The sequence below is a fragment of the Leptonychotes weddellii genome, chromosome X (genome assembly GCF_054177405.1).
Source record: "Leptonychotes weddellii isolate Sample4059 chromosome X, ASM5417740v2, whole genome shotgun sequence".
Taxonomy (NCBI): Eukaryota; Metazoa; Chordata; class Mammalia; order Carnivora; family Phocidae; genus Leptonychotes; species Leptonychotes weddellii.
The window spans coordinates 98460152-98484219 of record NC_138385.1 but is presented as its reverse complement, the minus strand read 5'-3'; the positions used below and the strand labels follow the sequence as shown (position 1 = coordinate 98484219).

The window sequence follows — 24068 nt, the reverse complement described above, 5'->3', positions numbered from 1 at the left end:
ATAGTTAATTTTTTGGACTTTTTTTTTTAAGCAGGACTCTTGAATTTTGACATAAAATATCTTCCTATATATTTTAGTTATTTGGGCTTGGTTTTGTTTCGTTTTCCCAATCTCTGAGGAAATCTCAGGGCTCTTCAGAACTTTGTTACATCTGTATCAGTTTCTGAGTTGATCAGGGGATCTATTTAGTTGGTGCAGAAGGAAATATACAATAGTGCATGCCAATATGATTACATATTGCGACAGTAAATTCATGTAAATATGAAGTGAGAGAGGCAGTTTAGGAAAGATGCCAAGCTATGCTGCTCTAAGAAAAAGACGACACGGGCTTTAGCTGCATTGTTGGAAGAGATTTTAACACCGAAAGCCTCATTAGAATCCTAGCTCTTCCTCACATCACTTTGCTTGCTGCAACAAATTCACAGCCAGGGAAATTTACACATGGGATGTGTTGCCAAAGCGTGACCTGCAACCGCTGATGCCGGATGTCCCAAACATGTTTCAAGGGATCCCATCAAAAAGAGATAAGGGACTTCTGTTGAAGAATCAAAGGCAAATTTGATAGGAGCAGTTTAGGGGAGGTCAAACTCTATTTTCCTCTGCAGATCAGCACTGTGATTCAGGGATTTAAATGATGCTTTTAACAAACTCAACTATTTCAAAACTATTGGTACTGCACTTTGAAGCTATTCTTCAAAAGTAGAAGAGTCACCTGGAATTTATTATGAAATAATACTTCTCTACACATGCCCCTAAATGTATTTTTTAACGTCCCTAGCTGTTTTAGACCTTCATAAAAGGAAGTTATCTGCTTACTGGAATGTGGCATCTTCCATTCTCCATTCTAATCTTTCTGTTGAAGCGATTTTAAAATGGCTTAGATCCACACACAGCACCCCCACCCCCAGGATCTTAGGGTTAGGAATTCTAAGAGATCCAAAGCAGGTTTAGGGAAATTCTCCAGTCACTTGTACACTTGTAATCACAACAGCTTGTAATCTATAGTTTAAACATTCAATTGTTGTGTAAGAATCGAAACTCCCAACTCCACAAAACGCCTTCCTTGCCCCTGTTCCATGCCTGGGAAGCCTGCAGTGGGCTAAGGGGCATTCCCCAACCTTCTTCTCTAGCTTTGGCTCCTTCCACATAGAAATGGGACCAGGACAGTGAGGTAAAAAGCAGAAGAGTTCTCACTTGATTGGCACCAATGTAATCTGGCATTGGTGTTTCCTCTATCTATGGAGGATAATGCAAGTTGACTCTTGGGCGCCTGGGTGGCTCAGTTGGTTGAGCAGCTGCCTTCCGCTCAGGTCATGATCCCAGGGTCCTGGGATCGAGCCCCATGAGCAAGGAGACTCCTTCTCCCTCTCCCTCTGCCCCTCCCCATGCTCATGCTCACTCCCTCTCTTTCAAATAAATAAAATCTTTAAAAAAGAAAAAGAAAGTTGACTCTTTCCCTTATGGGCATGTTTGTGGATTCCTGGAAGATTTCTCTGTTGGGTGGCTCCAACTGCAGCTCCCTTGAGTCAGAGAGAACCCAGAGGATGGCTGGCTTCTCCATCTTTCTACCAAAGCTCTCCCACCCCTAGAGCGGCTCAGCTGAGCAAGATGCCTTTATTCAATGACCCCAAGGTACCGTTTCTACTGCATCGTCCACATATTGGCCCCAGGAATTGCACACTTTAGGCCTGCCTCAGTGGGAGGGTAGGAATTTTGTAAATGTAGCCTCTGTTCTTTGGGCATATGTTGCTTCTACCAACCTCTCCCAGTTGCCTTTTGTTGTTGTTGTTTTTAATTAAGCAATGAGTCCAGCTCCGAGGTGCATAAGGGGTTAAAAGTCCCAAACTCTGGTTTTCAGTACCTCCTTGAAAGTCCTGCAGCACCTTGCTTTGGCGTGCAAAGCTGATTGGGATCTGTTGGCATGAAGCCTCAGCTGGATCCGCCTCAGCTGGCTTGGCATCCTGTAACTTACGAACACACAGGGCTTCCTTGTTGTTGTTGTTGTTGTTGTTGTTGTTTTACCCATCGTAGGATTGAGTGAGGAATCCTAACAGACCCAAAGCACTATGGAGTTCATTCTTCATGTCTGGCAGGGGTAATTAAGTACTTGTAGATGAAAGGAAACAGAAATAAAAGCCCATTCCCTGAGCTGAGAATAGTTCTATTGAGATTTTTCCATCAATCCTTTTCTTTCTAACAGGATGGTGGGAGCCAGGACGGCACAGGGGAGTACCAGCCTCTGTCACCTTTACTCTTGGCTCAGCCACGACTGGCCCTCAGCATCCAACACTCTTGTGTTTCTTGGTTCTGATCCTGCAGAGAGGAAATCCGATTGGCTCACTCCAACCCCTGGGTCCAATCAGCTCTGCCCTGAGCACGGATCCCTGGGCCCAGTGCCTGCTCCCGAGGGCCCTGGGGGCAGGCCTTGGGCAGAGCACGCCCACTACTATGGCTGCCATGTGCACAAAGGCTTCAGTCAACTGGGCTGTATCCCATCTCTCATCTGCTGGGCGTTCCTTGTTTCCCTCAAGCAAGGGGAACTCGAGTAAGAGCTGAGAAGCAGCACTTGTGTTGCTTTCTGAGTGTTTGTTTCTCTCATGCAGACATCTGTATGGCAACAGTGGGGGCTGGGGGATGGTGTTAGGTCCACCAAATGAGTGGTAGTTTGGTGCAGTGGATTGGCCCCAAAGAGTTGGGAGGCTGGTCCTCCATTGTCTTGGTGAGCAAATGAGGGATTACTTCAGAGGTCTCCAAGAGCCACCTCCCCTTCAGCAGTTCGTAAGATTGCTAACATACATCTACCCCCCATTTCTTCATCCTCTTCCAAATCATGAGTTTTTTATTAAACCATACGTGCAGAGAGTGGAATTCATCAAACTCATCCATTCAGGGTATAAACAATCATCATAGACCCATGGAAGGCCCCTCTTCTCTGATGTTGCTTATTTATATTCACGCCCGCCCCTCTCTCCCCTGAGAGAAATCCTTTGGAACACGTTTAGTGTGTCCTTTAGTATGCGCGTGTGTTTTTGTGCTTTTGCGAATGGTCTTCTGTTCTGTACCCTGTCTGGTTTCTTACCTTGCGTTTGAAGCACCATCCCCAGAGTTTCCAGGCACAGCTAGGCTCCTGCCTCTTCCTGTCACATCCTTCCATGCTGTGCATCCACGCACGTCCATGTCCACTGTCCTATAGCTGGATGCCCAGCTGCTCTCTAGTGCTTCACCCCCATACAGCCCTTAAAGGCCAGCGGCAGAATTTCTTTGTGATCTAAACCAGAGTGGAAAGCTGAGGTCATAGTGCATGTGACACTGAGCTTTGCCTAGTGATGCCACAATGCTCCGCCGAAGGGCTGCACCTGTCCACACACCCAGCAGCAATGCATGATCACTCCTTGTATCCACTTCACTCTGCCTTGGTTATACTGTTGCTCTGTTTCTCCATCTAATGGGAATACTGGCTGCGTACTTCTTACTGGAGCTTTCTGCCCACCGTTGGCAACTGGGAACGCATGGGAGCACACGGGCTGCTATCAACCACGTGCTGCTCCCTGCCGCCACCCAAAATTACCATCATCCGAGATGTTCTGGTACTTCTCTGAGTTTCTTGCGTTTTATTCCTCCCCTCTCTACTCTGTTGATTTCTGTCCTCCCCCACCACACTCCCCACCTCCCGGTCCACACCCAGCGCTGCCGTGGCCAGTGGCCCAACCCAGTCCAACCCAGCCTGACGGGAGGGCACCTAGCCCCAGTGCAAAGATTGCTAGAAATACGATCTGCCGTGGCTTCTTCCAGGAAATGGCCTTGAAACGGACTCCCTTTACTTTATTCATTTGGACAGTAAATCGCAAAAGCAGGTCATTCATTAAAACCTAAAGTAGGAAAAGTCAGCGTCTCCTCAACAAAGTGGCATCTGACCTTCCTTCTACTCAGGATGGAAAGGGAAGGAAGGAAAAGTATTATACCCACAGCATGATTTTCCCTGAGGGGTTGAGTTATTTGTCAGGATTGGGTTATTTGGGGGACATTAAATAAACCATGATATTGCCTTGGGGGACACCTATCGTGAACACTATTTCCCGGCGAGTGCCCATCTGAACTACTTAGCGCCCCAGCGTCCTGGGCATTGTTACTGTGGACCCGGTGAGCTCCCTGGCGTGGGGAAGTGATGTTCGCGGGGTGCTATTTGCACACAAGAAACCCGCACTGACAGTTCTCTTTCATGCTGCTGACCCTGAGCAGATATGGATGTTACGAATTTTTAAAAATCGATTCCCTTTCTAGAAAATTAAAATCAAAAGGGGGAGAATCAATGTGGAGGGTAGCGGAAAGTGCGGAGACTGATGGAGTCGAGGCTTCTCCAACAGTCGTTTCTCTGGGCGAGTGTTGATTTCAAAGGCGTGCTGTTCGGCCTCACAGATAATGGTGCCCAACATAAACCGCATGGGAAGCTTTCAATCAGGCTGTTTGTTACACTGGGTGAACACTGGATTTTGGTTTTCTCTGAGGTCTGAAAGCCCATTTTTGAGCTTTTTGATTTACTCTGCCTGAGAGCCCCGGAAACGTTCGCCAACACATCATGCATTGCATTTCAAAAGAACGCTGTCATGTAGAGTCCGGCCTCTGTGCATTTCATAAATATGTTTGTTTTTCTTCTCTTTCAGAAGCTGCAAAGAATCGATACTCCTCACTGTTATTCAGCCTTACCCTGTAAGTGTCTTGTGAGTCAAAGTGCCACTGTATGATCCCAGGATTCTAGCCTCCTCCTCCTCCCAGGCCGGGGAAACCGTGACAATGAGTAACAGCAGAGAAAAACAGCATGCACTCACAATATGAGTTCAGAAATCTTCATTATTTGTATTTTATACACCATGATAGCAAAACCATTCATAGGAGAGAAAGGAAAATAACGCATTTTCTATATCTCTTGAAAACCAGCTATTCAATCTGTGGGACTTACATCTGTAAATCAGACAAGACTCAAGACTTTCTTATGGTTTCTAGCTTAAGAATCACAAATGGAATGGGAATGTTTGATTGTAGGATGTTCTAGCATAATTCTTTTTCATATCCCCTTCTAATTGGTAGATATTTCAGGGAGACCTCCCCCCTTTAAAGGTGGCTATTAGAGGAAATACGGCTGTCAGAATTTGATTTAAGCGTACAATTCAATGATCTGTATAAAATTTACCAAAGTTTGCAGACATCACCACGGTCCAGTTCGAGAACACTTCCTTCAGGCCCATGAGAACCCTTGTTCCCATTTACAGTGAATACCCCCTGCCTACCCTCAGACCCAGGCAACTACTAACTTTCTATTTCTGTAGATTTGCTGTTGCTTGTGAATTCCATACATCGGCAGTTGAACCCAAAAATAGCAAGAAATTCCTCCAGATCCGCCCCCCAAAACATTTACCATCGGTACTTTGTGGCCTTTGCAGGGATTCATGGAGATCCCACCTGTTTATGCTTCTGTTTTCTTCCCCGTGGAGTTGGAGGCTCTGCCAATGGTCAGTCTCCATCTCCTGACCAAACTCTTCCTCTCCCCTGTCCCAGCACTTTCCTCCTAAGCACTATGGCCTAAGCATTTCAGGCAGGAAAAAAATATGTATTCAAGATTCCAATAAGATAACAAATAGAATTAACCAAGACAATAAATCATGCCATCCAGGATGTAACTATTTATAATAAAAGCTTAGTTTACCATTCACTGTTCCTTTTGGTCCCTCTCTGCCACAACTGCACACGCATGTCTGGATTTGAAAACCAAGGAGACAGCAGGATGTAAGAGAACCGAGATTTGAGATCTAGTTCCCAGCAATAGAACAGGTGACTCCCACACCCACTCAGATTTCTGCACCTGCCTGAGAGGGTCACACTGACTCATGGGCAAGGGCTCCCCTGCTCTGCATCTCATGATTCTGTGATTCCTTCCAGAGAAAGTACAGCTACATTGTTTCTGTTAACCAGATTGTCACTCACACTCACTTCAAATCTATCCACACTTCCTCATTTCTTGACAGTGGACAAATAGGTTGGGTGAAGCCAATGGAAGTGTCTACAATAACTGAGTGGTTGGCCAACTACAAATTCCTAATGGAACTTCAAGTTCACCTTGTGTTTCCTGAATTCTCTCTTCCCACTTTGTAACCTCTTAGACATGCGAGATCAGAACCATTGTATTCCAGGGGGTATAGCTCAGTGGTAGAGCATTTGACTGCAGAACCATTGTATTCCATACCAGGTTATTTTTGCAATGTGAGGTGATGTTTTACCCCATGCAGTAAAGTTGGAGAAAGAACAAGGAGTTTGGCATTTAAGTTAAGGGTTGTGTCTTGTGGCTTTGCTTGCTGTTTTTGCCATTTGAGTGTGCGTGACTGGTTATTCATATGAATACTCATTATTATCAGTGAGTCATGGAACTTCCTGTAATCGATCATCTGGAGCTTTCCAGGAACAAGTGTGGCATGTTCTTCTGGCCAACGGCTGCCCCTCTGCGCCTCGCAGCAGTCTCTCCCTGCCTGGTCATTATGGATGGAATCCTCGTCTTTGACTTTCCTTGACCAGCCCTACTTCCTGAAATGCCCACTACATACCCCACCCCACCTCCTCAGCCTAGCCAAACCGTTCTCACCTTCCAAGCCTCAGCACAAGCTCTAAATGCTATCTCAGGGTTTCTCACCGTCCCCACTGCTGACATTTGGCCTGGAGAACTCTACATTCTGTGGTGTCGTTCCATGGCCTATGGGATATTTAGTAGTATCTCTGGCCTCTACCCATTAGATGCTAGTGGTACCTTCTCCCCATATTGTGACAACCAAAAACGTCTCCAGGCATTGCCAGGGGTGCCTGGTGTCGGGGGGATTCCTTCCACTTGGGAACCACTGTCCCACCTAGAGTCTCCCCTCACTGATCCAGCCCAAAGTGGCTTTTTCCTCTGCAGTATGGGAATGGAAATGAAGGAATTGAAACCCCAAAGTGACTTAAATAGACAGATTAGACCCAGAGAGGAGAGAAGATGGGAGAAGAGGCTACATGTTGTTCCTTACATTTTTGTGTTTGGATTTTCCTACCGGCACATTGCTTTTTAAAATACAAAACCTCCCTGGGTCCCACTTACTTGCTGAACATTTCTCTCAGCAGTCGGGATTGGCTTCCTGGAACAGATGACCCACCAGGCCAAAAGAACGTGTATAATTTCTACTTTTATTGCAGATAGTCAAAATTAGCATTTTAATTTATCCTGTAACTTGCCGGCCAGCATTTGTGATGTTGTATTTCTTCTGCCTAATAGGGTCCAGTCCAGACAGAGAGCCGATGTTTGCCCCTTCTTACCTCACTCCACACAGTCCCGGGGCACCCACAGTGAGCCCAGCTGTGGAAACTCCTGAGGCTTTTGAGAAGCCATTTTTAACAGGCTGCTGCCTTGTTTTTGAAGCATTATAGATGGCTCTCCCCCTCCGCCATGTTTACTTTATTTCTTAGAGAAAAATTGTGGAAGTATAGAAAGAAACACACACAAAAGCAAAAAAATATGTGTCAGCACGTCTTTTCCTCAGAGACAAGCAGTGTAAACAATCGGCCTGTTTCCTTCCAGTCATTTGATAGATGCCTTGTCAGTAGTGGAGATCTTGGACATACAGTTTCTTCTGCTCCTTTCACTGAGTCTATCATAAGCATGGTTTCATACCATCGAGAATTCTTTGTAAGCATCGTATCCATGGCTGGAAAGCATTCTATCGAACCAGGATTTACTTAACCAGCACCCTTCATACTGACTTCAATGGTTTTTACTTCTGCATGCAACATCTTTGTGTAGAAGTCTTTATCTGTATCTAGTCAGTAGTTCCCCCATTCCATTACAATGGCATTCTAGAAAAGGAATTTCTGGATTTCTCACGAATTTTTTTTTTTAAAGATTTTATTTATTTGACAGAGCACAAGCAGAGGGAGAGAGAGGGAGAAGCAAGCTCCCCGCCGAGCAAGGAGCCCAATGCGGGGCTCGATCCCAGGACCCTGGGATCATGGCCCCGGGCCGAAGGCAGAAGCTTAACTGACGGAGCCACCCAGGCGTCCCTGGATTTCTTATGAATTTTATTCCATCTTTTATACCATCTTCTTTCCTTGCACTGTTACTGTTTTTTATTACAGAGCTTTCTTGGCTAACTCCTTCCTCCTCTCCTTTGACTCTGCCTCCCACAGTTCCCAAATCTAGAACTTCCAGAACTTCCTAGTCTAAAGACAGAGACTATTGAAAGAGTCTCAGTTACCTCCCCTCACACAGTCCCAGCTTAGTGAGACTTGGGATAAGTCACTCTCCGTTCTGTGGTCCATGCTTCACATTCACTCAGCCTTTTTCTAGGCGCAAGAGCTGAGGGACCTGCTTGCCTGCTTCTCCCTTCCTGCCCAACTTCCACTAGGTTCCACACACGTGAGGGAGGCCACATATCCCCTCATGGGAGCCCCCGAGTATTAGATGGTATCAGAACCCAGACCAGATCCTCCTGCCATGTGTCATGCTGAGCGTGCCAGCCCAATACCCAGCCGAGAGCGCCAGTGATTGTTTGCCCATGGGTTTTTTCGGGCTGCAAGAGGATGCTCATGCAGCAGGCCACAAGTGCTGAGGAAATAACACTCCTGGACGAGCAGCCCCTCCATCACTGATTGACAGGAGCTGATGAATATATACCCTAGCTCTCTGTCTCCTCTGACATTCTAACTCTGAGGCCTGTGGGCTGCCTCGTTCCAAGATGTCCCCAACCGCTTTAAGCTCCAGTTGCTCACAGTGGCGAATGACTTACAGAATGCTTCATTGGCTTACTCTTCCACCCCCTGTCTCCCTTCCTCCTGCCCACCTATGCGTGCTTCCTGGGAGTGCCTCCCATTCAGCTACCTGTTTGTGGAGTCTTGTCTCAGGATCTACTTTGGGGGAACTCCACGCTAAGTTACCCGGTGAGAACTGTGGGCTACTTAGACCTCAGCAAATATTTACTCCATGCCTACTGTGTCTGTAGTACTGTAGACATACAGGAAGTGCAAATGTAAGACCTTATGCTTTAGTTTCAGAAATTTTACCGTATTTATGTAATTTTTTCCAAATGATGTTTTCTAGTGACTTCTCAGCATCTAAAAGCCCCAAGAGCATGGCACACATCTACTCTGGCCACCTTAGCAACAGCAAATTTGGAAAGAGGTGCAGAGGCTGATTAGGGCCCTTCTAATCTTAAATTAATTAATGGCAGGAGAATCTGATTATTTTAAATGGTAATTACTCATCATTTCCCAACACAGGATAGGAAATGCTTGTGATCAGCACCTACGGGCCTTTAGGTTCCTAAGAATTAACTCATCGGGTTACTGAGTGGTGTACATTGTATGTTTTTTGAGCTGCAAAAGGAGATCCGAGTGAAAACCACAGTCATGGCGGGATTACATACCCCGCGTGTCGCAAATAACTCCAGCCAGTGGGATAAGCCATTATTTTGTTGACTCTAACTCAGTGACCTTCAGACTCAAGGAGCTTATGTTTTTACTAACCAGAAGGAATTTTTAAAACATATGTCAGTTATATAAAATAGTCGCAAATCCAGAACAAGAAAAATGCCCTGGCCTGAATTCTTGGCCTTGTATCCCAAGTCCGTTGACTTCAAAATACATGTAGAATAGTATTTACTTAACTACCTTGGCTATCTAGGTTCCTGGCTGGTTCTCTTCATTTATCAGGTTTGTCGTTAGGGCAGGGCAAATAAATCTGGGGAAGAGGCTATAGGGGAGAGGGAGAAGCAGACACACACACACACACCCCCCCCCCCGCTGAGCAGGGAGCCCGATGCGGGACTCAATCCCAGGACCCTGGGATCATGACCTGAGCCGAAGGCGATGCTTAACCGACTGAGCCACCTAGGCATCCCTGTGAAATGCTTTTTATTGAGGCAAGCAGTGACACACATAGATCATCTTAAGAAAATGTGGCAAAGTATTACATTAAAAGATTCGGATGCACAGAGGAACCAACGTCCGTACCTGGCGTGTTGGACACTTGTGAGAGGCTTCATTCACAAACAACGCTGGAGCCTCGGGGCACGGCCTCGCTCAAGCACCTCATCTAATCAGTGGCGTCAGTCCCGGGTGGCTTTCTGACAGCCACTCCCCTTGTGCGAAACCCATTGCGCCGGTGTAAATATTGCCTGCTTAAAATCATTAAGGGAGAATAATGTTTTCCCTTCAGCTGAAAAATGGCATATCAAAACCACACGATTTGTTCATTAATCATCACCAAACTCAGTCTAGAATTACAGATAGGGAGGAGAACGCCACCGTCGCATCACTTAAGCTCTGTAGTAGGACTCTTTTTGTTTTTTTAAGTTTGTTTGTTTAGTAATCTCTACACTCAACGTGGGGCTCTGAACACTCGACCCCAAGATCAAGAAGCTCATGCCCCACCCACTGAGCCGGTCAGGCGCCCCTGGAGTAGGACTTTTATTTTTTATTTTTTTAAAGATTTTATTTATTCATTTGAGAGAGAGAGAGAGAGCGCGCGCACAAGCAGGGGGAGCCACAGAGGGAGAGGGAGAAGCAGGCTTCCCGCGGAGCAGGGAGCCTGATGCGGGGCTCCATCCCAGGACCCTGGGACCATGACCTGAGCCGAAGGCAGATGCTTAACGACTGAGCCACCCAGGCGCCCCTGGAGTAGGACTTTTAAAAAGTCATGTTGAACATGTTCAAAGTTGTTGTTCTTTAGAGTCTTTTGGGTTCTTGGTTTTGTTTTCTTTTGTTGTGTTCTAAGAGGGCAGCCCTTCTCTGAAAACATCTTGCATAAATAGGGGAATTAAAGCTCTGGCAGCCAAACCATTCATTCATCCATCCAGTCCCCTCAGACACTGATCAGAGCAGAGGGTGGGATGGGTGTGGAGGGGAACTTGAGATAACAGGATTTTTTTCCAGTATTTAAGAAAACTCCACCCGGAAATAGACATACACATATTTTATCGTGTTTTTTTCAATAGTGATTTTGTCTTCTTATAGTAAGATGCACATAACGTAAAGCTACCATTTTCACTATTTTAAAGTATTCAAATCTGGGACATTAAGTGCATCCACCATCTTGTTCAACTGTCGCTGCTGTCTAGTTCCAGAACCTTTTCATGACCCCAAAAGGAAATCAACCCTGCAGATGTTAGTCGCTCCCCATTCTCCTCCCCAGCCCAGGGCAACCACTAATCTACCTTCTGTCTATATGGATTTGCCTGTTCTGGACAGTTCATGTAAATGGAATCAAATCCTACAATACGTGGCCTTTTGTGTCTGGTTTCTTTCACTCAGCACAATGTTTTTGAGGTTCATCTATGTTGGAGCACGAACCAGAACTTCATTCCATTTTATGGCTGAATAATATTCCATTGTGTGGATTTGTCATTTCATCATGTTGTTTTGATTGATCTCAAGTATACTTGTATTTGACAAAGATGGGAACCTTCTTCATTTTTACTTGAAATTCAAAGTATGGGACACCCTAAGTGGCTTTTGTGCCTTGAGATTAATACAATACACAGAAAGTTGAGCCTCTGTGTTGGTTCTAGAGTCAGTTACTAGGATTCTTTCCACAACAGTCTGAACCTCTTAGGACTACATACCATGAAAACCATTAGGTTGGACAATGTGCAATTTGCAGTATTTGACAATTTTAATCTATAAAATAGCAATTTCATGATTCAAACTAAATATTTACCTGTATATTAGTTTCCGTAGAGAATGCAGTCCTCTTTAAAAATAAACAAATGGTGCCCGCAGCATAGTAGACGCCTCCTAGATGTGAGTTCCCCTCTCCTCAGGCTTCATTAAAATGACGCAACAAGGATGATTCTCACATGGAGTAAATTGACCAGGACTGTGCAGCAAGAGCTCCCTGGATCATAGTACCCTTCTGAGCAAGTTTCCCTCTTGCATGTTTAGTTTCTGAGGAAGAAAAATTGAGTCACTCGGCTCCTCTTTCCAATAAGAGACAGTACAATTGACCCTTGAACAACATGGGTTTTGGGAGCACCAACCCCTGTGCAATCAAAAACCTGCATGTAACTTTTGATTCCCCAAAAACTTAACTACTGATAGGATGACCAGAAGCCCTACCGATAACGTAAACACATATTTTGTATGTTCTATGTATTATATACTGTATTCTTAGAATAAAGCAAGCTATGGAAAAGAATGTTATTAAGAAAATCATAAGGAAAATATGTTGGAGTGTCTGGCTGGTTCAGTCAGTAGAGCATCTGACTCCTGATCTTGGGGTCTTGAGTTTGAGCCCCAAGTTAGGTGTAGAGATTACTTAAAAAAATAATAACAAAATAAATATAAATTTTAAAAAGGAAAGTACATTTATGGTATTGTACTGTACTTTCCCCAAAAAATCCACATATAAGTGGATCCTGTGCCATTGAAGGGTCAACTGTACAAAGAGCCTTTACAATGAGACAGAATATGAAGTCCACATTCAGTTGTAAGCCAAGGTGGTCTCTGCCCTCTCCTGCAAGACCCCAGGATGACAGGTTACCAACAAGAGGCTGAAATTCAAGTTTTGGGCACATAAAGTGGGGGTGTTTTGCAAGTGTGTGCGTTTGCCTGTTCACATGCCCTTAAGCCCTTCATGTGAATAACAGTGGGATTATCGATCACTTTAGAACTATCAGTGACTCTTCTCCACCTCATTAAAATAATGAGTGATCAATTCGACATGAACCCAACATGAGATTTGACCACCACTTCACCCCCCACATCACGCTCAAAGCTCTATAGTCAAAGCAAGGTTTGTGTACTTTCACAGCCATCATTTTAAAAAATCCTTGGGTGGGGCGCCTGGGTGGCTCAGTTGGTTGAACGTCAGACTCTTGATTTCGGCTCAGGTCGTGATCTCAGGGTTGTGAGATCGAGCCCTGTGTCGGGCTCTGCTCTGGGCATAACACCTGCTTAAGATTCTCCCTCTTCCTCTGCCCCTGCTCTCTTTCTCTCCCTCTCTTCCTTTTTAAGAACAAGAAAAATAAGAAGATCCTCGGGAATGTGCTCAGTAAGAACAAGGACCATGCTATTTGCAGTTCTGGTCTGCTGACTAAATCAAACCTCCTACTTTATGAGCATGACAGGGTTTTGATTGCCTCCGTGATTTGTGTTTCATCCTCGAATTGGACATGCACCAAACATACTTTTTAGCAAAAATATTGCATATTCGAGAGGATAAAGCTTAGAAAACAAGTGTTCCAGGGTTTGCATTATGTTCCCAATAATCATATCCAATGTTTTCTTTTTTCTAGTCTCCCAAGTCAGCATTTATTAGTGCTGCAAAAAAGGCAAGATTAAAGTCCAATCCAGTCAAAGTGCGGTTCTCCGAGGAGGTCATCATCAATGGCCAAGTGTCGGTGAGTTGACTGTTGCCTGCTTGCGACTCAGAGTGGCTGAAATAGGGGCTTTGCACAAAGCACAGCCAGTCGCCCCTCTGGAATGGTCAATTGAGAATTCGTGGTTGGATTTCACAGGGCTGCTGAATCTCAGAATTGTAAAGGGCTTGAGAGATCACCATGTTGTGCCTGATGGGTTCCCTCTATCGTATCCAGAATACGTAGTCATCCAGTGTGTCTTTGAATGCTTCCAGTGTTAGAAATCTCACTACTTTGCAAAGAAGTTAATTTGATCTGAGATCCCTGGCATTGCCCCATATTGAGGAAAATAGGCCTCTTTGGAACTTCCACCTGCTTCTTCTCATTGTGCCAACTGAGCATGCTTCCATTATATATTTTGAGAAAGGTTTCCCCTAAGTTTTTCCTTATTCAAAATCAAATGTCTATTCTTTTCACTAATCAAAATGGAAAGAAGTTAAGATGCTGGGAAAGTGTTATATATGCAAGCAGAAGTGAAGAAATATTTCCTGGATCTCCATCAATAGGTCTTGATAGAAATCATGATTGCTCAGGCACATAATTCATCTTCAAAATGAACAGTGCAAACGTCAATAGGATGCTGTATTTTTCATTTTTTCCCCCAAGAAAATCTAGACTCATGTTTTTAGTTTTTAGAAAGTGGTCATCTAAGGCACTAATCATTTTTGGACCTCTGAAATACCAGCTTTTGTTGTGGAGGTTATGTTGTTGCTGGTGGTGGTGTTTAAATAAACTCACAAGGACAAAATCTCGTCCATGACATGCTCGTGACGGGTCACAAATTCTTCCCTGAGGGTGGTCCTGGATCTGAATTTGAAGACGTAGGCCTGCACATCCTGAGCTAGGCCCTCCTGATCCACGTGTCTCCTTGTCAAAACTTGCTGACCTGTGTCTGCCCCGCTTGGAGTCTAGGGGTCAGCTGGCCAATCTGTTCAACTACGTGATGCTTGTGGGAGGGGCCTCGGGCTGTCACTGTGCTGCCCTGGGAGCATTTCAGCTGTGGCCTTGTCCTCCCAATCGCATCTCCCGCCCCATCTCCTCTGTCCCCATTCACCCCACTCTGTTCTGCTCACCACAGTGCCTCCCTGCCCCTCTGGATGCAGTTAGCATCCATTAGCATTTCACAAGACAAAGCAGGAAGGTTCCAGTCACAGAGGAATCATGGTATCGCAGAAGGTCATCCGAAACTTACCCCATCTTTACTCCAGCTTCCGAGCATGAGATTGGGCAATCAGCTTGCACATCTTTTTTTTTTTTTTAAAGATTTTATTTATTTATTCATTAGAGACAGAGAGAGAGAGGCAGAGGGAGAAGCAGGCTCCCAAGGAGCAGGGAGCCCGATGCGGGACTCGATCCCAGGACCCTGAGATCATGACCTGAGCCGAAGGCAGACGCTTAACCATCTGAGCCACCCAGGCGCCCCAGCTTGCACATCTTTAGAGAGAATATGATTCTAGAAGCTGCAGTGGCAGTTTTACTTCGTCCTGGATATAACAGGGCTCATTCAAGGCAGCTGGTGTGTGAGGACAGCTCTGGGGGTCAGTCATCACCTGCAGCCCCCGCTGCCTCCCCACAGGCCTATGTGTGGCAGGGACGTTCAGTCACGTGTCTGCACCTCAACCTTTGGAACCATCTTCATGTCCAGCCTACTCTTGCTCTACCGAGTCATCGTGTGTCTGTTCATGTGGACTTGGAGCCAAACCCCCTTCGTGAATTGGGTAGCAAGAAAGTCATGTGTCAAGTCCACAGGAGGAGAAAGGAGTGGGAGGAAACTCAGAGAAAGGAACAGAAAGTGAAAGGCAAAGAGTCTCTTAAAGAAATACTTAGAGACTGAGTTCTCATGGACTATCTGTAGGACATTAGCCAATCTCTGGACATCTTGTCTTCAGTTTCTTCATCTGTAGAACAAGGGACATAGGGTTTCATGATTGGTGAGTTCCGCTTGACTTCTGTGACCCCATGACCAGCTACATGTGAGAAAAGATTGGCGGAACTCATCCCACATGCCTTCTTTCTTCCCCTGCCATATCTCCCTACTTTCAATTAAAGAGAAAATTCAAAGGAATACGTTTCTATTGTTAATTTTTGGTCATGTTCCAAGCATCTCTTTTTGAATTATTTTTAAGTTACGATGTTTGTTATAGACTCAGTGTTTTAATCTTTAACACACTAACCCATTCCTTAAATGTCCCCTTGGAGTTTAAGGAACATTTCTAAATGGGTTAAAAATTATTCCATAAAGGTTAAAAATTGTTCTACCTTCCTGGCTCAGTCGGTGGAGCGTGCAACTCTTGATCTCTCGGGGTCGTGGGTTGGAGCCCCACATTGGGCATGGAGCCTACTTTAAAAAGATTGTTTCCTAAAACAACTTTATACTTCAAGCTTGTTATTGCTTGTTACTCACTTTGCATGAGCTCTGCCAGACACCACATCAAACACCATCATTGCTGGTCCCTGCTCTTTCCAAGATCGGCTGCTCTGCTGAAGTCTGGGCTTGTTGTCCTAAGCGTGGTGGCTTAATTACAAAGGAATTATTTCCTTCATTGGGTTTTCCAATGGGAAACCTTGACTTTTAAAAACATTCATCTGATTTATTTTCTGATTGAAAAAAAGTTCTTTCATCTGCATCGACTGAATTATTTGTAGCTGGAAAAGAAGAGTTTTGCTATGAACAACTGAACTCAGATATCACCGGAGGGACACCTTTTAGCCTTAGAGAGTTCCCTTTTTTTTTTTTTTTAATGGTGCGATTAGAATACCTTGTAGATATATGCTGCTTCTGCAAAGAGCAGAATGTTCATTTGACCTTCTTTTTTGTTGCTGTCATTAAACAGGAAACTGTTAAGGATAATTCACTTCTTTTTATGCCAAATGTTTTGAAAGTGTATCTGGAAAATGGGCAGACCAAATCATTTCGCTTTGACTGCAACACCTCCATAAAGGTAAGCGGACCTGCTGAACTCCACGTGGACACTGGCAGGTGTGGCTTGCAAGTCCCACTGTCCACCTCGTGTAGCAGCACCTTCTTTCAGAACTATGTTTATTTCTGAGATGTTTTTTGGTTGTTTCCAAATAAAGTAGTGTGTGAATACTTAAAAACAAACTGGGGTAAAAAAGCTTAAACTAAGAAGGTTGTGCTGTGCGTGTATACGTGTTGCAAAATGATATGATAGGCTCTCAGTGACGAACCACTAGGGCTAGTCATTTTAACGCAACTCCAGTTTAATTAAAAGAGTGTGACTGTCCCCAAGAAGGCTTGGCACCCTGCCTAAAGCCAGAGGATTTCCTAGCAATGTCAGCCCCCAAGAAGATTAAGATGCTAGCAGTTAATTGAATATCTGCTCCTTTGGTGTCCAGCAAAAACAAGGGGTAGGATAATATAAAGATAGCATTTACTTTTAATTGGTGTAACCAATTTCATGGAAATGACACCTAAAAAGACAGAAATGAGGCATGCTTCTTAGGAGAAGGGGTAAAAAGGAAGAGTCACAGAACAATCCTATTATTGCAGAGCCACAGGTGAGTTTTATGAAATGGGTATTATAGCACAGCAGATGGGTTCTTTCCCCCCATACTTCCTTCCTGGGAAAAAAAGTGCATATTCTATTTTTTATTGGACAAAAGTGTGTGCAGAAATTGGTTGCTCCCTAACACTCCAGCAGCCTAAAATAGGCTTTCTTCAAATGGTACCATAAAAGAGATTTTATTGAGGTTTAAAAAAAAAGTACCTAGTGATGATCTGTATAATAATGTATCAAGAGAGCATCAAGTCTGTATTAAAAACGGCTGTCAATAGTCAACCCCTAATTCTCAGTTTTGTAAATTAGTCAGCATAGACCTTACGAGTGGAAGCATTTCTGCAAAGGCCCGCTCCCTTATTGCCATGATACCAACAAGCAGCCTGTTTGGAATTGCTTTAAGTAGGTGCTGATGTAGCAGGTTATAGAGCAGATGGTATTCTAGATTAATGATGGAGCCGATAAGCCATCCTTAAATCCTTCTACATTGAACAATCAGCTTCGTGCAAGACCACTCATTTCAAATGGGGGTGACTGACAAAGTCCTTTTCCTTTATTCCTACTCAAAATCCGTGTATGGCAAGGTGTTACTCTTATTATTGATCTGCTAGCCTAGAGGTGGGCAGACTTCTGGAAGGAGAGTAAATATTTCCAGCTCTGTGGCCTATTTGATCCCCCTTGAAACTACTCTGCTCTGTTATATCAACAAAGCAGCCGTAGATGGTGGGCTCAGGAGGCCCTTAAGTCCACCCTTTGGTTCCATAATTCACTTGAAGGACTTGCAGAACTCGGCAAATTGTTATAAGCACAGTTACAGGGGTTTTTTTTTTTTAAAGATTTTATTTATTTATTTGCGAGAGAGATCACAGAGGGAGAGGGAGGAGTAGACTCCCCGCTGAGCAGGGAGCCTACGTGGGACTCGATCCCAGGACCCCAAGATCATGACCTGAGCCGAAGGCAGATGCTTAACCGGCTGAGCCCCCTGGGCGCCCTCACAGTTACAGTTTATCACAGCAAGAGGATCCCAGTTAAAATCAGCAGTGGGCAAAGGTGCATGGGGCAGGAGAGTTTTCCAACTTACAGTTTCCCAACGTCCTCTTCCTGTGGAGTCCTTCGGACCTTGCTTATTTCTTCCAGCAATCACACGTGACAACATGTGTACGGTACTGTTAACCAGGGAGGTTCACCTGAGCCTCGGTGTTCAGAGTTTTTGTCAGAGGTTGGCCACATAGACAAGCTGAGCACCCGTGGGGCTGACTCTAGTATCCTGCTCCTCCAGAGGTCGTGCTGCCATCACTTGGCCCAAGGTCCTCACGTTGTTGCATAGGCTGTCTGCTATCTCTCAGGCTCTCAGGTGAACAGACACTCCTATCAGGCACTACACTCCAAGGACTTACAGCTTATCTCCCAAGAGCCAGGAGCAAAGAGGCAAACCTTTCTTGAGGCAAGACGACTCCTTTCCTACCCAGACAATATGTAAATGAATGGGCGTGGCCTGATTGGACGCTAGGGCCAGGCCATGGTTTGCAGAGCCCCAAGGTAACCCATAGCGCTGCATTATCAGAACGCCCCCTGCTACCACGACTTGGTCTGTGATACCATGTGGTCAGGAAAGCTCCTTGCCCTTACACCCCCTCCCCCATCTGAAGATATAGGTCAAGACTTGAATGCATTCCTTAACAGAAATACCTCTAAATTTCAAAGAGAGCCCTGTTGTTAATTCCCTCTGGCCTTTTTCTTAGGAACCCACACTGGAGTGAGTCTGATTTCCCTGAGGGTGGCGAACGGCCATGAGAAGACAGGGAACAGCAAATTCAAGCTTGCTTTGCTTGTACCTAACAGCTTTCCTATCGCTGCAGACACGGGTTGGGAGGCGTAAAATAGAAGGGATATTATGAAAGGGATACGACACTGTTTAATAAAAATTGCCAAAATTCTTGCTACAGAATCACGGCGAGGAAAAACTACTGCTATCGATTTTCCGGTGTCCTCCCTGGTGTTTCAGGAGACTATTTTATAAAGTATGTGTTGCCACACAAAGGCTGCTTTTGTTCGTTCTTTTCTGGGCCTTGAACAAAATTTATGACACAGAGAATCTTTTTATGAAATTCAATATATAGTCAAGGCATTTCTGTTGAATGATGTCTGTGGCGGTGGGTGGGTGTGGGGATCTTTGTTTTAAAGGGGCCTGGGGGGGTGCCTGGGTGGCTCAGTTGGTTAGGCAGCTGCCTTCGGCTCAGGTCATGATCCTGGAGTCCCGGGATCGAGTCCCGCATCGGGCTCCCTGCTCGGCGGGGAGTCTGCTTCTCCCTCTGACCCTCCTCCCTCTCATGCTCTCTGTCTCTCGTTCTCTCTGTCTCAAATAAATAAATAAAATCTTTAAAAAAATAAATAAATAAATAAAGGGGCCTGGGGAAGCGCACCGGGCTGGCTCAGTCGATAGAGCGTGCCACTCTTGATTTCGGGGTTGTGAGTTCAAGCCCTACGCTGGGGGTAACGTTTACTTAATAACAAAAAAATAAACAATAGCAAAACAACCATTAAAGGGGCCTGAAGAAATTGAGAAAGGTCTACAGGGAAGAATCAAAATTTCAAAAAGATCAGTTAAAAAAAAAACAAAACCAAACCTCTATGTATTGCAGTTTTTCTATCTTGGCATTGTGATACTTTGGACCAGGTAATTCTTTATTGTGGGGCCTGTCCTGTGCATTGTAAGATGCTGAGCTGCATCCCTCCATATCGATAGCAGCCCCAACCCCCTTGTGACCACCACAAATGTCTCTAGAAATTACCAATTGCTGTGAGGTAGAATTGCCCCGGGGTGGAAAAGCACGGCTCTTTGGGATTTTTAGCATCTGAGTATAAATTATCTTGAAGAGAGACCATTTACTAGTTTTCGAGTACATGAAAAAAAATGTGGTTTTTTTTTCATTTTCAAAGACATCTGTTTTGCATTGCAGTAAACATGTGCTTGTGTATAGAACACCTATCTGATCATAAATGTTTAGTCCTGTAAAGGATTACTAACAAAGCTTGCTCGTTCTACTTTCCCCAGGGATTTAAAATAAAAGCTAATATGTGTATATCGTTATAGTGCCCTAAGTCTGTATCAAATAGTGCTACAGTAAATGTGTTCTCTGTGTGAACTCATTTAGTCCTTATATCTATTCTGAGGCAGGTATTAGTATCATCCCCAGCTTATAGATAAGGACATCAAGACACTTAGAAGTTAAATAACTTGCCTAAAGCTGCACAGCTAACATGAAGTCAAGCTGGGAGTAGAAACCACTGTTTCCAGAGCCCACATTCCTGACCACTACCGCATGCTCTTACCAGAAGGAGAGACTATGGGCACCCGGGTGGCTCAGTCGGTTAAGCATCTGACTCTTTTTTTTTTTTTAAGATTTTATTTATTTGAGAGAGAGAGAGGGAGAGCACAGAGGGAGGGTGAGAGGGAGAAACAAACTCCCTGCTGAGCAGGGAGCCCAACGTGGGTCTCGATTCCAGCACCCCAGGATCATGACCTGAGCTGAAGACAGAGGCCCAACTGACTGAGCCATCCAGGCACCCTGCATCCGACTCTTGATTTTGGCTTAGGTCATGACCTCAGGGTCATGGGATCAAGCCCTATGTCGGGCTCTGTGCTGAGTGTGAAGCCTGCTTAAGATTCTCTCTCTCCCTCTGCCCCTCCCCTTGCCCCCTCCCTGGCTTGTGCTCTCTCTCTCTTAAAAAAATTAAAAAAAAAAAAAAAGCAAAAACAGAAAACCAGAGGTATAGACTAGGGGTCAGCAAACTTTCTCTGTACAGGACCAGATAGCAAATATCTTAGGCTTCACAGAGCACACAGTCTCTGTTGCCGATGCAAGGGGCAAGAGCAGCTATAGACAATATGTAAACAGATGAGTGTGACTGTGTTTCAATAAAACTTTATTTACATAAAGAGGTGGTGGGCTGGATTTGGCATACAGGGGGTATTTTGCCCACCCCCTAGAGTAGAGCATTTTCCAAGGTGGTTTCATTGCCGCCCCATTTGGAAGAAAGGAGACCCGAACCAACTCCACTCCACCATCTGTTGATCAGTCTCTAAGTTCAGTAAGCACCTCCTCCAGCTAGTCAACTTGTTGCCTCCCTGTTTCTGAACTCCATAATGATTTGGGGTGGTGGGTGAGGTCAGGAAAAGGAGCATCAAGCTTCGAAATGAACCAAAGGTATAATGTAAAGATCTGAAGCCTATTTGTGCAACACTTTTCAGTCCTGGTAAACTCTGCAAGAGAGCTATGCTGATTTTGATGGCATCTTGTCCATGTTTCCTCTGTAAGGATGTCATCTTGACTCTTCAAGAGAAGCTTTCCATCAAAGGCATTGAACACTTCTCCCTCATGCTGGAGCAGAGGACGGAAGGGGCCGGAACCAAGCTGCTCTTGCTTCATGAACAGGAGACTCTAACTCAGGTGTGTGAAATTACACCCCCAGGTGAGGTCAGAGGCTGCCCGGCCCCAGAATTCCCCTGTCCTCGAATCCTTTAAATGTACTCACTGCAGCTGCGTGTATCCCCACTAACGAAAGCTCTGGCATTCGTAATGGGTTTTACATCTCAAGGTAATGGTTCCCTTTTTTATCAATTTTTCATAGACTGTCAGTCGGTGTCACATACAGAATTGTCAAAAACCCAGCAACTACTCGCTGGGAATATGGCTCTGTAGGATTATATTTTGTTACGGGAAATGACTTGTTCACCTGTTTTGACCACTGATCTCTTGAAACCCTTAAAAAGATACAGCTTCTGAGATTACTTAAACGAAGCCAATATCATATTTCATTGTCTTAAGTTCTGGGTGCATACTCGGAACCAACATCATATTTCATTGCCTTAAGTTTGGGTGCATACTCGGAACCAACATCATATTTCATTGCCTTAAGTTCTGGGTGCATACTCGGAACCAACATCATATTTCATTGCCTTAAGTTTGGGTGCATACTCGGAACCAACATCATATTTCATTGCCTTAAGTTCTGGGTGCATACTCGCGACTATTTGTGGAAGCTTAAAATCCCTGCCCCAGTGCTGCGCACTGTAAATACGTGATCCGCCAATGCGTCCCAGTTCCTGCTTTACCAAAACGCCACCCCCATCTATTCGCTCGGGAGACGAGCAGGCTGCTTGGCTGCTGAATTCAGCGTGGCACCCTGACTTCTCTTGTGATTCGACACAAGCAGAGTGTTTGCTGGAAGTATAAGGGATTTCAACACGCTCCTTTTATGTGGGCGAGCTCAGTGATAAGGGAACTTTAGGCAGGGAGAGAGACATGCAGGGAGACCAGGAGGAGAAGCAAGGAGTCAAGGTGCCCCCAGATGGATAGAGTAGCTGAAGGTGTTGTCACACTAAAGTGCTTCCTGGTCGTTGCATAACTAGAAGCTGGTGTCCCACAAATTTGCTCCCACAATATCCCTAAACCTCTGGATTCGGTCCAACTTAGTGCAGGGAATTAGTTACAAAGCTATCGTTTGTGTTCAGTTATAGCCCTCCACCTACATTTGACCTATCTTTACCAGTTTTAAATTGACCTACAGATATTTGAAATCACGTCTCGTGTTGTTCATTATTTTAACCTGTGCCAAAACTCCCTTGGACACAGAGGACTTCTTTTGTACTTGGCTCTAGGGGAACAAGCCCTGATAATGAGAATCCCCCATGTGAAAGGTCATTGTCTGGCTCAGAGTTCCTCCAGACGCTGGACTTAAGACAAGGGCTTGGGGGCACGTGGTTCTTTGGGAGGTGATAGCAGGAAGCACTGGGAGAGGATGAGGAAGGGAAATGGGAAAAACGGAGGCACCAGTAGAGAGCGTGGTAATGAGCCAGTTTCTACTGTGGGCCACTGGAGTTCAGTCCTACTGGGGAGCACTGCGAGCCAGTGGAGAACACGCCTAGAACATACCTGGGAGGTATCCCACCTAAGCGGCGGGGCGCGGGGGCATTTGTCCTTTGGTGGTGGTGGTGGGCTGCTCCCGAGGGCAGTCGGTCCCCTGCTCTGCAGGTGCCTGGTGCTGGCCGATGGTCACAGGTATTTGCAGTGAGCAGCCTTCAGCTGGTAGCGGTAAATGCTAAGGGCGTAGGGGCCAACAGCCAGTTGCTGTGAGTCTAATGAAACCTCCCACAACTTTCTGATATTTGTGGTTAGACATTCCCTCTGAACTTCTATCTACTACATAGCCTTTATGGGAAAACTGCTTGCTGATGATTTTAGCTGGACAGCGATCCTTTCAGAGTCTCTTTTGGTGCTAGGTACACATAATTTCTCGTTCCAGATTGATTTCCGATTATTAAATCTCTGTTAGAATGTTAGAAGGAAACAAAAAGCCCCTAACCCTGACTCTTCCCTTATCTTTCTAGAAGAGGCTTTGTTTCAGGTTTAGCCAGAACTAAAAGCTAAGTGTTAAAACTTCAAGTATGCTCTCTAGAAAGAAAATTGTTTGATTTAAATCTCCTGAGACAAACCAGCTATATGCCTCTGAAATCACTGCATATGAAAAGCTTGATCACCAAAATATTTATAGGCATGGCAGAAAGGGAGAGTAAGTATAAGAAATGTGTCCAATAACAAAATTCATTTAAAACATTCAATTTTGGTGAAAACCCTCAAAAGAACTTTTAAACAGCTCTGAGTTTCTGGCAGCTTATAACTAAACTTTACATAGAAAATACTATTGTCTATTTACATACTACTGTAAGTTTCGAGCAAATTGTTTTCTTGTTTGTTTTAGGGACTGTTCTTTTTATGGACTGCATTTTTTAATGAGTCTAAAGCGCTTTTTTTGCATTACATGATTTCTCAAAACTAGTGCAGCCTCCTGATGATGAAAGTAGACTCAAGATCGCTTGTGGAAAATTCGGGAAAGATAGATTTTTAACCAGTAATGAAATGATACCCGACTTTCTAACCTCAGCCCAGACCTTCTGACAAAATACCCTATGACATCACCGTACAACCCCACAGCAGGCCTGAGCAGCACTTTGGGTCTCTTAGAGTTCCCACATTTTCTTCTTCCTGGTTTGGTTGACCTTCAGCTGGTGATGAGCAGCCCCCAGCCCATGGGGCTGGTGAGTCCACTCAGGTCTGTAATCCCG

At 44.9% G+C, this 24068-nt stretch overlaps 1 protein-coding gene across 1 annotated transcript in view; it reads left to right on the top strand.

Moving 5' to 3' along the window:
- FRMPD4 (FERM and PDZ domain containing 4) overlaps positions 1 to 24068 on the top strand; it is a 551128-nt gene that overhangs the window by 497225 nt on the left and 29835 nt on the right. Inside the window, exons 5-8 of the mRNA XM_031028288.2 lie at positions 4662 to 4707; positions 13302 to 13406; positions 16259 to 16366; positions 21262 to 21393. Of these exons, the coding sequence (XP_030884148.1) occupies positions 4662 to 4707; positions 13302 to 13406; positions 16259 to 16366; positions 21262 to 21393 (391 nt within the window). The remainder of the gene's footprint in view (positions 1 to 4661; positions 4708 to 13301; positions 13407 to 16258; positions 16367 to 21261; positions 21394 to 24068) is intronic.